Source organism: Pelophylax lessonae (assembly GCF_965119305.1).
Source record: "Pelophylax lessonae genome assembly, chromosome: 11".
Taxonomy (NCBI): Eukaryota; Metazoa; Chordata; class Amphibia; order Anura; family Ranidae; genus Pelophylax; species Pelophylax lessonae.
In genome coordinates, this window is record NC_138778.1 from 35,085,860 (window position 1) to 35,101,450 (window position 15,591).

The 15,591-nt window shown below is 44.1% G+C and overlaps 1 protein-coding gene across 1 annotated transcript in view; it reads right to left on the reverse strand.

Moving 5' to 3' along the window:
• Positions 1 to 14,421: 14,421 nt before the first annotated feature.
• The window catches only part of LOC309567347 (C3a anaphylatoxin chemotactic receptor-like), a gene marked incomplete at its 3' end in the record, with an annotated part of 122,129 nt that continues 120,959 nt past the window's right edge, over positions 14,422 to 15,591 (reverse strand). The window contains exons 5-7 of the mRNA XM_082272762.1: positions 15,373 to 15,498; positions 14,555 to 14,713; positions 14,422 to 14,458 (exon numbers count right to left, since the gene is read on the reverse strand). Of these exons, the coding sequence (XP_082128888.1) occupies positions 14,422 to 14,458; positions 14,555 to 14,713; positions 15,373 to 15,498 (322 nt within the window). The remainder of the gene's footprint in view (positions 14,459 to 14,554; positions 14,714 to 15,372; positions 15,499 to 15,591) is intronic.

A 15,591-nucleotide genomic window follows, 5' to 3' on the forward strand; every position in this document is an offset into this window, starting at 1 on the left:
CTGGGTTCAGGGGGCCGGTAGATGACAGCGATTCTTAAAGAAACAGGAGAAAATAAACAAATGCAATGCACCTCAAAATAGGAGAATGTCAGAGAGGGAGCTGGGTGAAGTACCTGATAGGTGCTGTATGGGGCTAGACGGATTCACACTCCACCTCCCTTCCGTCCACCTGGTCTAGGGGAGTGAGTCCAGAGGAGGCCGCCATGGGAGAGGGAAGCAGGAGAAGTAGTATCGGAATTATGAAGCCAGATTTTGGTGATGGCGAGCAGCTTAGCTGAAACTGCTGATCTGTCCCTGCCTGTGTGAGAGAAGATCCGCCTGCTTTGTTTACATAAGCAGGCGGGTCTTCTCTCGGTTTCTCTGACGATTGCGGGAGGGCAGCGGCTCCTCCCGCAGCCAGCCTCCCACTGTGTCTAAACACAGCAGGAGCGTGGCTCCGGTGGCGCGCGTGCACCGCCGAAACCACATGCACTTCAGTCACGTAGTACTACGTGACTGGACGCAGCCGAGCCACCCTGCGGCAGTAAAAAGGCGGCGGGCGGTAGGCAAGTGGTTAAGGGATGGTACTTACCACGAATGTCCCATGTGATGGTGCGTTCAATTTAAATTCAAAGTCCTCTGCCCCTGAATACATCATGCAGTGATCTTCCAGCTGTGACAGGTACTTGTCAAGTGGCGACTATGCCCTCCCTTTCCTCCCCAGTGGAATATATAAGTTGTACTATCAGCGCACTAGCCCATGACACCTTTGCATTTTTCTGCACAACTCCTCATAGGCTAGGCCTTTTGGCCAAGATCAGAGCAATTTATGTTACCAGGCCACAAGCCATAAGGCTGGGTTCATGCTAGTGCAAATTGGATGCGGGTTTCCCTGCATCCAAATCGCATGACAGAAGAGTGTGCCCGGCTCTCAATGGAGCCAGTTCACACATCTCCGTGGCTGCTGCGGAGCAGATTGCACAGGGGTCTTGTGTATCTTTGGCTCAGTTTCAGGTCTGAATTAAGGTACAAATTCAGGGCTGATTCGTCCCTGAAATGCAAAACAGGGATGCACCAGACCCCTGCTGTGAACCGAGCCTTACATCTGCACTAGCATCTTTTTTATTTTTGATTTACTTATTTTCTCTTCATATGTGTCACCCTCCACTTTTATTTGTGTTTCTTTATCACTCAGTTTGGTAGGGTGTCGGTTCTTGTGCCTACCCTGAAGCATTGGTTGGAGGGAATGTGTGGCTATTAGGTTCCTTCCTTCCCTGCTTTGGGGTGTCTCTCTTTGGGAGAGCCCCCACCTGCGTACTCATTAGCTGACTTCAGCTGATTATGAGGAGAGGGGTCCGCCAGGACTTTTGGCTGGGTGGACCTAAGTATGCTGCCTTACCTGCATCCGGAGTCTTGGACCCCATGGGGTCAAGGAGGGGTCCTTTCTGTTCCAGAGGCAAACAAAGGCATGCCCTATGTGTACTTTTTTGTGTGTTCACATGCACTGTTTTTTAACTTTCAGTGTTACGTTTTTGGGCACCGCACCGTGAGCTAAAAAAAAAATAAATCAGTTACCTTATACTTCTGGCGGTCTTTCAGTGCTGCAGGGGAGCAGAGGACTTCAGATTTCAACCAAACACAGCAACCAGGACACTTCTTGTTCATGGCAAATTAGGCTGACCAACTGTCCCTTAAATCTGGATACAGTCCCCAAGTTTAGGAGTGCGTCTTTGTTTTTATTAATTATGTGCATGGTCTTGCAGTGACAGCCACTGCTGTTTCTTCTTGGTAACTTCAAGGTGTCCCTCCTAAGAATACATGCATATCTTATGGCACTTTTCCACTACAAGTACCGGCTCGTCTCTTCTCAGCCCTGCTTGGCCCTGTTTGGTTTTCCACTGCATGGTACCGCATGGTACGGTGTTGGAACGGTTCGGTACGGTTTGGTATGGTTTGAGTTTCCACTAAAGTAAGTGGGTGGGATAACAATGATTCTCTGACCAATCAGTGGCTAGTAGTAACAAACAGTCAAGGCTGCATGCAAAGGATTGTGGTATATGGTACCGGTACGGCCCTGTTGGAACCACAATCGAGGGGGTACTGTTTTAGAGAGCCGTACCGTTCGGTTCCATGTAGTGGAAAAGCACCGCCGTACCGTACCGAACCGTTCCAACACCGTACCATGCGGTACCAGCAGTGGAAAAGCACAAAAGCGACCTGAACCGATCGGTTCCATGCAGTGGAAAAGCGCCATTAGTTCCTCTCATTTGAAATAGGTTTATTTTGTTTTTTGTTTATTTTGAGGGAATGTTAAAAATAGGGCCATGATGTTGTGGGTGTGAAGACAAATTGTGGTATAATTTTTTGGGTTTAGTTTTAAGTGGTTGGTCAGAAAGGTGCTCCCGGAAAATCTGGTCACAGTATGGTAAGAACCGTGCCTGTGTTTTTTTATTTTCATTTTTTAAATCGCACTAAAACTCAGCTTTCATAAAGGGGACCAGTGCATTCTGAAACATTGAGGTATCATCTGGTATGGAGCTTCAGTAAAAGTGTTGGCTTTCTCTGCATATTGAAGCAGATGGGGGTTGTTCTAGCCTTATCCCCCAACTATCCCTCTCTTTGAGGGATTGTCCCTCTTTGGAGACCAAATCTCTTTGTCCCCTGTGCAACCTCAATTTCTCATCCCTCTTTTATGTCCGAGGTGTACTTCTCCATACAAAATGAATTATTTTACTACCAAAACAAGGGCTCTTTTTCAGTCAGAATGTGTCAGAACTCGGACCTGTCCTCTCCAACCTGTCACCGCAAACACAGAAGCCAGTAGAGGAAGTTTTCTGCTCTATTTACTTCGAGCAACTTATGGCGCTTTTCCACTGCATGGAACCGTACCGGTTCGGCACGCTTTTGTGCTTTTCCACTGCTGGTACCGCATGGTATAGGGTCGGAACGGTTCGGTACGGTACGGTATTGGTTTGCTTTTCCACTGCATGGAACCGACCGGTACGGTACGGTACGGCTCTGAAAAAACAGTACCTACTCGATTGTGGTTCCAACAGGTACCAAACTGGTACCATATCCCACAATCCTTTGCATGCAGTCACTACTAGCCACTGATTGGTCAGAGAATCCCACCCCGTTGTTATCCCACCCACTTAACTTTAGTAGTACTTTAGTGGAAAAGCAAACCTATACCATACCGTACCGAACCGCTCCGACACTATACCATGCAGGACCAGCAGTGGAAAAGCAAACCGGGCCAAGCAGGGCCGAGTAGAGCCGAGCCGGTACGAGCCGGTACTTGCAGTGGAAAAGTGCCATAAGAGGTTCTACTGAGACACCACAGCCTCGCTACTCCTTCTGAGGACTTCATCCTGGCACTCTCAGGTGAATGGTGGGAGCATTTTTGCTGTATGTGGGGAAACCTCTGTGCTGTGTATGGGTTGGTGGGGTCCTGTGGGAAGGGTGGGGGTTTGGAGGAAAGCTCTGTATTGTTGGGGGGAGCTCTGTACTTGAGGGGAGGAAGGGGAGAACTCTGTACTATGGAGGGGATTTCCATACTGGGGAGGTGGGGAGGGAGCTCTGTCCTGTGTATGGAGAGCTCTATACTTAGGCAGAGTTGTATAAAGTACTTGAAACCCATACTTAAGTAAAAGTACAAGTGCTCGATCAAAAAGTGACTTGAGTAGAAGTGGAAGTGCTTGATCAAAAAGTGACTTGAGTAGAAGTAGTAAAGTATTCAACATTTTTTGTACTTAAGTATTGCAAGTAGTTTTTTTTTTAAATTTTGCTACTGAAAGTAAAAGTACCAGTAGTTTTGAAAAAAAAAATTGCTACTCAAGTACTTAAAGTAAAAGTACAAGTACTGTGTTATGTAGTTATTAAAGAAAGAAGTCAAAAGTTTGAACATCATATTGTTTTTTATTATTTCAAATGCAGCTTTTATTTATACATACAGTAGCTTTTATTTTAGTATGCGCTGATAATACACATGTTTTGAGTTTCATGAAACCTTCCATCTACTGTTCTGGCAGTGGTCATTTTTATAATTGTAACGAGTAACTAAGCAGCGCAAAAAAAAAATATCAGAGTAGAAGTATTGAAATCATTGAAAAAATTTAGTGAAGTAAAAGTGGAAGTAGGAGAAAAAAAGTACAGTAGTGAAGTAGTTCTACTTAGTTACTATACATCTCTGTACTTAGGGGAGGGGGGTATAAGTCTGAGCTTTGTACTGGGTGGGTTGAGAGGAAGGTAATATTTTGTTATACTCTGGGCTGTGGTATCCTGCCCTGTGTGATATGCACTCCTGAGCATAGCTCCCAACTGTCCCTGATTTTGAGGGACTGTCCCTGATTTGGAACAAAGTCCCTCTGTCCCTCTTTCCTCCTCATTTGTCCCTCATTTTGGTCTGATCTTTAGAGTTGTACATGAAGAGCCGGTTCACATTAGCGCGACACGACTCCTTACTACTTCAGGAGGCGACTTTTCAGTCCCGTGCACCACGACTTCGGTAGCGACTTGCAGGGACTTCCCATAATGGAAGTCTATGCAAGTCGCTCCGAGGTCACCCCGAAATAGTACAGGACCCTTTTCTAAGTCGGAGCGACTTCTGTCGCTCCTATTAGAACGGGTCCTGTAGTGGTCAATGGACCGCGAGGGAGTGCGACTTGTCGCCTGACAAGTCGCGCTAATGTGAACCGAGTCTAAACCTTTAATCCAATTTCTAAATTGCTGCATTTGTAAATTTCAAAAGTCAATGTAGAAGGGATAGTAGTGGTAAATAAGCACTTGTGGGTTTACCTAATTTTTTTTTTTTGTAAAATTCTCCTTTAAGGGGCATGGCAGGGGGTGTTTCCTATGCCTGCATGTTTTTGCCAAAAGGTGTCCCTCGTTCCCATCTCAAAAAGTTGGGAGGTATGCCTGAGCACAATAAGCATGTAGTATGGATTAACCATACATGATCACCCAAGGCTCCAATGTGCATGCATTAATGCAGCATGTCAATGTGCATTGTCAGTGCATTAGCATGTTACTGCAATCTCAGGGTGTGACTAGGCCATGAAAGAAAGCTGTCTACATGTCTCTGAATGCAGAGGTTAGAACTGAAGAGGGGTGAAAGTGAGATGCGGATGGGGGATGCAGAGGTAAGCAGCTGTGGAAAAGGCTGAACTCTATATTCTGTTTGTAGGGCATCTCCGAAACCTGCAGGCTGCACACCCCCAAACTCTGCACATAGCACACCCCCAAATTCCACATAATGCACTCCTTGTATTTAATGCCCCTTTAATACTCTCCCACTGTTAGTGAAATTGGACCACACCCACTATTTGGTGCGGTTTGGAGGGTGCGGGGGGGGGGGTTGAATTTGGGGGATTGTGGTTGAGTTCCTGCACCTATTTTCTGAGAAAAAAAGCCCTGCATGCAGGTGGGTGCAGGTACGTGTCCCTGAACACACGCTGTATGAATTCGGGAATACATATCTGGTTTGTCTCTTGTTCAAAATGTAGCCAATTAAAATGTTATGGTATAATGGAATCAGAATGCTATTTAGCTGTCTTCTTTGCTAGGAAATAGATATTCTCTGCAGCTGATTATTTTTTTATAAAAAGTCGACTGTGGCTCCTCCTGTTCCAAAATGCAGCATGCTAAAAGTGCTTAAAAACTGTCCATGGTGTTATCAAAATATTTATTTCTCTTTATGTGAAAACGCATTTAACCACTTCCCGACCACCCGCCGCCTTTTTACTATGGCAGGGTGGCTCTCCAGCGCAAACCGACGTAGACCTACGTCGGTCGCGCGTGGGAAGTTAGGGGGCGAGCGCGTGCCGGGTAAGCGGGTAAGCCGATGCAGGGGTCAGGCGGCTCCGATTGCCGCCTGACACCCGCGATCGCTCCCCGCTGAGAGAGAAGGACGGTTGGCTGTTGTAAACACAGCAGACCGTTCTTCTCCCTGGAATGATCACAGAGCGCCTATGATCCTTCTATATAGGATCACAGGTCTCTATGGTCATTCACAAGCCACGCGTCCCCCACAGATAGAATCACTCCCCTAGGCTCACATTTAACCCATTGATCACCCATATGGTTAACCCATTCCCTGCCAGTGTCATTATTACAGTAACAATAACAGTGCATATTTTTAGCACTGATTACTGTAGTAATGTCACTGGTCCCCCCAAAAGTGTCAAAAATGTCAGTTAGGGGTCTGATCTGTCTGCCGCAATGTCGCAGTCCCGCAAAAAAATGCAGATCGCTGCCATTACTAGTAAAAAAAAAAAACAATAAAAATGGCAAATTATAGTTATTTGTGAACAGGTGGAAGATCCTCCCTAAAGACAAACATATTAGCAAGCTAGCAAACACCACCCAAATCATTAAACGGATAATCTGCATCCAGAGCTGGACAATATATGGAGAAATTGTATTTTCATAGCAGTTGTAGGTTTTCTCCTGAAGAAAGAAACTATAGTTAGTTCATATGTACTTTACAAGAAAATAACCTTGTTAAAGTGAATAAAGGTATATGTTATTGTGAATTGAAAATTAAAGTGTCAAACACACATAGAATAATTTAAGTTCCTATATGCAACAGTGACATACGAAAACAAATTTAAAGTGGAAAATAAACAGCAAATAAATAAAAATATAGAATACAGTAAACCCCCGTTATATCGCGGTTCAGTTTTCGTGGTCCCGGTATTTTGCGTTTTTTTTTTTATCTGTAAGACCTATTACTATTGTTTTATTAATTAAATCATTGTTAATTCAATATTTTTGTGTTTTCCATTGCTATTACTCTGTCTCGCAGTATATTTTATGTGTTTAAATGCGTTTCTATTATTTTAAAAGTGTGTTTAACCACTTAAGCCCCGGAAGATTTTACCCACTTCCTGACCAGGGCCTATTTTGCGATTCGGCACTGCGTGACTTTAACGGACAATTGTCGCTGTACCTAAACTAATTTGACGTCCTTTTTTTCCCACAAAAATTTTTTTATATGAAGTTCCCAAAAAAAGAAGAATGTAAAAATCAAAAATTTTTAACATTTTAGGCCAATTTGTTTTATACTACATATGTTTGGTAAAAAAATTTTGATTGGTTTGCGCAAAAGTTATTGCGTTTACTAACTAAGGGAAAGATTGTTGTCATTTTTGTTGTTTTTTTTTGTAACGAGTAATGGCGGCGATCTGCGATTTTTTTTGCGGGACTGTGACATTGCGGCGGACAGAGCGGACCCTTGACTGACATTTTTGACACTTTCGGGGTTATTAGTGACATTACTACAGTAATCAGTGCTATACATATGCACTGTTACTGTAAAAATGACACTGGCAGGGAAGGAGTTAACTTTATTTGAGAAGGAGGGGTTAAGTGAGTCCCTAGGGGCGTGTTTCTTACTCTGATTGGATGTGGCTACTGGTGTAAGAACAGAGATCAACGGTCCTACATAGCAGGACCGTATGATCTGAACTGTTACCCAGGTGAGAATGACAGGCGGCTTTGTTTACATTAGCCGCCTGCCTTTCTCCCTCTGTAACCGACGATCGCGAGTGACCGGCAGACACCGGGTCCGCCGGGCACACGCACGGGAGGGTCCGTGAGCGAGCGGGAGCGCGCCTCCAGCGGCGCGCGCTCGCTCCCTGGAGCCTCACAGGCTAGTGAAGGCTAGTGTTATAACAGGCTAGTGTTATAAAACATGCCTAGGGTGTAGTTAAATAGGGTATTTCTATTTTGTGGATTTTCACTTATTGCGGGTGGGTCTGGAGCATAACCCCAGCAATGGAGGGGGGTTTACTGTATACTGTACAATTGCTATACAAGATGCATTGGGGCTGATTTACTAAAGGAAAATATATAATATAAATAAATAAATATGTTTTGCAAGGGCAGTCATTCCAGAGCTTAGTAAATGAGGGGAAGCTCTGCTGGCTTCTATCCTACAAAAATGTGCAGCAAAAATGCTTTTTTTTTTTTTTTCATTTTAATGTGATTGGATATTCTTTGCAAAGTGAAGCTTCACTTCATTTACTAAGCTCTTTGTAAAAGTGGTGCTATAAAGAACAACCTGAATGTGCTGCACGTGTCAGTAAACTACTGAAACAGGCGGCAGGAAATTTTTTTTTTTTTATCTGGCGCAGGCCATTTTATCATGCCATAACTCCAGATAGGTGTTGGTAGGGATTTATTGAATTCCCCTGAATATCTCATATTGACTGGAAGCACAGCTACTGACTGCTATAATGCCATGCAGTTTGCCCATACTTCTATACAATTTTTTTGAGGGGTATTTCTGTTTTTGGAAAAAGGTATGTACCCAAAAAACCCGGTAGAAACAGGGAAATTAGAAGTAAATGAGAACTAAATGCAGGACCCAACATTGAAAGTCAAGAATGCTAACCAGTTAGGCAACATACAGTATACATTGCTGCTTTATGCAAAATAAAGCATCATACCTGGTAAATGAGGGAGACACTCTTCCAGTAATGCAGCAGAATCAAAAACCTTACTGCATATCTAAATGGACGCAGAAGAAATTTTAAGAATGATTAACTGTTCACCTTCACTTAATCATTTACTGCACAACAAATACATTGGTGGAGCTACCCTGTACCACAGTGGGGCTTTGATCTGCATAAGGCAGGCGTCATATTCAGTACAGCTGTACCTTTAACAAAACTATGGTATAACTCCCAACTGTTCCTTATCTAGAGGAACTGTCACTCTTTTTGACCCTTATCCAGTGGCGTAGCGTGGGGGGTGCTGGGGGGGGGGGGGGGCGGCCGCACCAGGCGCAACATTTGGGGGGGCGCATCCTGCGCCAGTGTCACTCTAGCAAACTTCAAAAATCCTTCCTAGCGTGTCACTCCAGACGCTGCCATCTTCAGGCTGAACAATGGCCGGCCAGCGCCCTGTGATTGGGCCAACATTGTCATGTGTGGCAGCGGGGCTGGCCAGTGGCAAAGCCCCGCCACGCTTCTGGAGCCCGCCTTGCCGTCCGAATTGCCGTCTTCACCATGTGGCAGAGCGGATGGATCATGAAAACAGGTAAGTCATTTTGCTGGCTGCAGGATAAGACACAGTCTGGGGAGGAGGCGTAGTTAACAGTGTAGTGTAATGTAGTGTAGTTTAGTGGGTAGTGTAGTGGGCAGTGTAGTGTAGTGGACAGTGTAGTGGGCAGTGTAGTGTAATGGGCAGTGTAGTGGGCAGTGTAGTGTAGTGGACAGTTTAGTGTAGTGGGCAGTGTAGTGTAGTGTAGTGTAGTGGGTAGTGTAGTGTAGTTTAGTGGGCAGTGTAGTGGTTAGTGTAGTGTAGTGGGCGGTGTAGTGGCCAGTACAGGAATCAGGTATGTTAGCGTAGTGTACTGGTAGGTCAGTATAGGAATCAGGCTGGTCAGTAATATTGTAGGAAGGGACTCAGGGAGTGCTAAAAGTCCGCAGGTTAGGGGGCGCAAATTACTTGCCTTGCCCCGGGCGCTGACAACCCACGCTACGCCACTGCCCTTATCCCTCTCTACTTCTTTCTTCCTCCTTGGTTGTCCATATTTTTCTGAAAGGATTTCTAGATCGCTATACCAAATGCTGAATTTTTCCATCAAAATGTTTTACTATACTAAACAGGTCTTCCTACACTTATAATATTGCAACTGTCATTATGAAAAGCCATTACATAGGAAACATGTGTGTTGACTTCTTAGGCCTCCCTCTGATTACCTGCAGACAGTTGCTGGGGGGTTTTCACATATCCATCCTCACTCCCGTTTGCTCGTTACTCAATAAACAGTCCATGGTATTTGTTTTTTTTTGTATTTATTGTGGAACTTGGATGGGAATAGTGGGATACTCCAACTGAACTATTCACAGTAGATAAGGACAACTGTCACTTGGCCTCACCTGATTATTTGTGGAAGCAGACACACTGCTTTAACCATACTGTCACTTGTATGGAAGAATTAAGTCTTCTTGCTTTCTCTAGCAGCAGACTTGATGCAACTAAATTATCTTCAGAACACTCTCTAGCACCCCTTGACTGACACCCGTCCACTGACTCTTCTAGTTGGAGGGATGGCCCTCACAGGACAGGCCCCCCGACACAGATCTGTACTCACAGTAGCCAGAATCAGATCCTTTCTGGTGTCTCCCTTCCAGTCAGCTCTACAGGAGCTTCTCTCTGACTTTCAGGCCCTCAGGTCAACTACCCAAGGCTGCATGGCAGCTTCTATAGGGAAGGGGCAGCTGCCCCCTCCCTCCAGGAGCCCGTTCTCCAGCCGAAAACCCAGAGCACATGTGCATTTATACAGTCACCCAGCATACAATGAGGCACTTTCCTCTGACAATCCCCAAGGCTGTAACAATACCTGTGCCCTCACTTGTTAGGTTTCCTCCCACTGTCCAATATGCCTCCCTGTTGGACCAGTGTGAAACATCCAGACAAGCTGAGCTTCACTTGAGCACCATGAGCAGACCCTATCAATAGATTCTTCTCCCTGGTATGCAGAGAGCACTATAAATTTACCGGGCAATCTTCCTGATAAGCAGAAAGACCCAAAACTATACTCTCTTCTAGCAACTACCTAAGAGGTGCTACATCAATAAAGGATATCTGAGGATAATGCACTAGGCTGCCTGCACACAGCTCTACCCACATATACAATTCATATTTTACAGGCCACAGAACCCGTGTAAATGAGGCTTTGGTTAAGATTATTAGTGTTGCAGTAAATTGTCCTCCCATGTGTTTTTAACTTAATGTGAATTATTTGTTACCTCTTCTCCTATGGCTTTCTTGAGGAGATTTTGAACTTTTGTCTTGAAAACATTTTGTAGCCATCTATAATTGTAAAACAAAAAGAGCACATTAGAGAAAAGTCACTTTTTTATTGCCTTTTAAAAAATTGTAAATCATGTGGAAGAACCAAATATAGAATGGGTTTAAGCTAGATCATTTTCTTGTGATTTACACTCTAGTCTAGAGCAACCATTCTCAAGCAGGGTTCCATGGAACCCTATTGTTCTTCCAGAGGTTGCTAGGGTTTCCTTGAGCTGTGACTGATTGACCTCCCAATTGATGGTGCCTGCATGTAAGCAGGGTGATGTAGTTAAATAGGTCCTGTCCTGCCCAGGAGAGTAAGAATTAATGCCTTTACTGGTTCTTTGGTCTTTTGGTGGGTTCTTCTCTGGGTCCAGCCTACTTATCATGTAGTATATTAATAAGGGTCAGTGGTCCGATAAGTGGAGAACCCCAGGAGTGGAGAGGTTTGCCTCTAGTGGAAAACCCCCCGAGTGGATAGACTATCCCCTGAGAGAGGACCCCCTGGGGTGGTAGTTGGGGAGGGTTCAGGGATTTTTTCCCCCTTAGAGAGCCCAATAGAAAGAGAGAAATCTGTAACCAGGACCTTTAAGGGAGAGAGACAGAGAAGGAGGGGAAGGAGGCCATCCAAAAACTTGGGAATTTAACCACTTAAGCCCCGGAGGATTTGGCTGCTGAAAGACCAGGGGGTATTTTGCAATTCGGCACTGCGTGACTTTAACGGACAATTGCGCGGTTGTGCGACGCTGTACCTAAACGAATTTGATGTCCTTTTTTTCCCACAAACAGAGCTTTCTTTTGGGGGTATTTGATCACCTGTGCGATTTATTTGATCATGCGCTTTAAACAAAAAAAGAGCGTCAATTTTGCAAAAATAACAATATTTTTCAAATTTTTTTATATGAAATTCCCCAAAAAAAATGTAAAAATCACAATTTTTTAACATTTTCGGCCAATTTGTTTTATGCTACATATGTTTTGTAAAAAATAAATTTCAAAAAAGCGTATTTTGATTGGTTTGCGCAAAAGTTATGGCGTTTACTAACAAAGGGAAAGATTTTATTCATTTTTGTTGTTGTTTTTTTTAAAGCGTAATGGCGGCGATCTGCGATTTTTTTTGCGGTACTGCGACATTGGGGCGGACAGATCGGACCCTTGACTGACATTTTTGACACTTTTGGGGTTACCAGTGACATTTCTACAGTAATCAGTGCTATACATATTCACTGTTACTGTAAAATTACACTGGCAGTGAAGGGGTTAACTTTATTTGAGAGGGAGGGGCTGTGTGTGTCCCTAGGGGCGTGATTCTAACTGTGATTGGCTGTGGCTTGAGCTGTAGGAACAATGATCAATGGTCCTACATAGTAGAACCGTATGATCATTGTTTCTACACAGGGGAGAATGACAGGCGGCTTGTTTACACTAGCCGCCTGCCTTTCTCCCTCTCCCCCGACGATCGCTGAGTGACCGGCGGACATCGGGTCTGCTGGTCACACGCGCGGGGGGGGGGTCCGTGGCGGCACGGGAGCGGGAGACCCGCGCTCGCTCCCCAGGGCCTCACAGGCTAGTGACGTACCGATACGTCACTCTGCCTATGAGGGGCTGACCGCCGCAGTATATGTACTTGCGGCGGTCGGCAAGTGGTTAAAGTCATCTGAACCTGGGGTTCGCCCTAAAGACTGGAGCATGGCTCTGAAGGACTTGAATCTGCATGATAGTGCCTCTAAAGGACTGTAATTGCTGAACTTCCCCTTTGCAGGTATGTCGTGCAGCACAAGCCTGTAGTTAGGAGTAGGGACATAGGAATATCCTTGCATTTGTATGTTGGACTGTAGAATGTTTACTTTTTGCACTTTTTCCTTGTTCTTGTCCTTGGCTGGTCTAAAGTTACTAAAGAGGTGTATCACAAGCAACTGGTACACACATAGTTTATCAAGTGAGTTAAAAGAGAAGTATGGACTTTGTAAAAAAAAATAAAAAAAAAACATTTATACTCACCTAGGTAGATGCAGCATCGATAACCTCTTCCTTGCATAGTTACATAGTTTGTGAGGTTGAAAAAAGACATCAGTCCATCCAGTTCAACCTATGATGTGTGTGTGTGTTTGCTTTTAACCGTACATTGTATACCCCTTTATGTTGTGGTCTTTAAGGTGCCCATCTAATAGTTTTTTGAAACTATCGATGCTCCGTGCTGATACCACTGCTTGTGGAAGAGAATTCCATATCCTTACTGCTCTGACAGTAAAGAACCCCTTACGTATTTTAAGGTTAAACTGTTTTTCCTCTAGTTTTAGTGAGTGGCCACGTGTCTTATTGTTTTCCCTTTCTCTGAAAAGTTTGTTCCTTATGTTAGGGTTCCGTCTTTTTTCCTTTCTTCTTTTTTTTTGTTCTTTCTCCAATCCTTGGACCGATTCCTTTCCCCTCCTTTCCCTCTTCCTACCTCTGTTCAACAAATTATCAGTAGTGGGGAGTTGCATCCCCCATAAATTCTTTGAGTGTTGTATGACAATGGGGAGAGTAATTAAATTTTTCAGCACAGGTTAAATGTTCTATTATTTTGAAGAAAGTCCTACAGAGGTTATGCATTATTGATGTCTTTAAAACTTAGGGTATTATACGTGCATCATAGGTGGCACTGAAAGTGGCCCTGAGTGGGCTTTCTCCCATCTCTAATGGACTTAAAGGTCTGGAGTATGCAACTACTTATTAAACGTTTGATCTTCCTATTTGTATGAGACTATAAGGAACACCAAAACTAGTTTATCCTATTTGATATGGCCCTTGCTATGTTTCCAACTCCCTCCCCCCTCTTTCATTGTTCTTAAAGCAGGGTTCCGGCCAAATACACTTTTTTGAGCTTAAAATACCCCCCTAATCCTAAGCTACCCCCAATTACCCTAACACTAACCCCACATTACAGTACATTACATTTACTGAATAAATACTTACCTTTAAAATTGATTGCAGAGCGTGGCCATCTCTGGTGTGGGCATCTGAAGCCGTGGTGTTCCTCTTCCTGGTTCTGGGCAACCCAGAATGCCGATCGCAATCTCGTGCACGCGCTGTAGATTGCGATCGGCACTCAGAGTAGCGGCCGGCCATTCCCATTGCATCCTGGGATTGATGATGCTCATTTCCCAGGACACAATGCAAAGGAGGAAGTGACGTCGGCGGCCGTGTCTGCACAAGGAGGAAGAGGAAAGAAGGTAAGTTTATTTTCATTAAAAACAAGGTAAGTGAAACAAAAAAATATTAATTATCCAATTCTTTTTCAGGTTTTTGTACTTTAACTGATGCTGCAAAGTTTATTTTTAGGCTGGAACTCCGCTTAAGTATTCGTGCTGTTGGTTGCTCAGAGAATGGTGAAGATTGTTCGCCATTCTGCTTTGTAACATTCTTTCCTTACTCCTTACTTTACTTTCAGTAAAAATAATTGAAACAGTATTAGTGCAGGGAGAGGTACCTAAAGAGCAGAAACAGCCTAAGGGTGGTCCAGCTGAACCCTGGATGCTTCTTGAAGTTTGGGGAAGGGCCCCTTAACCAAGCCTGCATTTGAATTGGCACGTTGCACCCTAAATCGCCAGCACAGCACCCTATATGTAAGTCTAAGACAAAAAAATGCTGTGGGCCAGGTTACGGAGAACCTTGGACCGCATAGCTGTCAGTAAATCTAAATGAGATTGTACAAAGATTGTTAAATCACATTGTAAAGCATGTGGCTGGCTTTAACAAAGAATAATTCTTCAGGTTGATGTCGACAACTTACGGATATTTTCCATAGAAATCAGTATTGAGGTTAGCTATTTGGCAGTTGCACACAGAATCTACAACTATTGGTCTTCCAGCTGTGTCAGTTTGTATTTCCAAGCTTGCTGATATTTTGATTCCCAGGACATTCAGTTTATAGTTTGCAAAGCGTAATGGGCTAAAACAGAAAAAAAAAAAAAATATCACTTAAAGGTTTCATTCACTTGGGCAAATGCATATTTTCTGCACGGAATGCGGGTTCTTTCTGGCAGAGCTAGAAGAAAATCCTGTGTAATGTTACTCAAGATCTACTGCTAGCTCTGCCAGCAAGAACCTGCATTTTAACCACTTCTGGACCGGAAGATTTTACCCCCCTTCCTGACCAGGCTCTATTTTGCGATTCAGCACTGCGTTACTTTAATGGACAATTGCGCGGTCGTGCGATGCTGTACCCAAACGAGAATAGAACAAGGAAACAAACAGCCATCCGTCCTTCTCTCTCAGCAGGGAACGATCGCGGGTGTCAGGTGGCAATCGGAGCCGACTGACACACGCGCCGGCTTCCCCGCTGACAAGTGGGGGCGAGTGAGCGCCGTACATGTATGGCTGTTTGCCTGGGAGCGACTGCCTGCATTTATACAGTGGGGAAAATAATTATTTGATCCCCTGCAGATTTTGTAAGTTTTCTCACAACAAAGAAATGTTGATTTCCAATTGCCCACTACCACTGTTATACAGTGTTTGCCTAGCTTATACCAAGGAAGCTTCTAGTTTTGCCTTTGTGTAGGCCTTGGCCTATTTCGATAGAATATCATATATAGTAAACAAGTATCTTACCCTTTGCCAATGGTAAGGCTATACTGTCCATTCATGCTCATAGATCCCTGTGATACTGACAATGTTAAGCCATATGGTATAGGGGTCACATCCAAATCTGTCAACACGGCTTGTTCTGAAGTAACTCTATAGTAAGACAAATAAATCAAATCATAATTCATCATAATGATAATACATCAGGTAGGAACATGTTCAATACTAGTCTGCCTTATGTAGCTA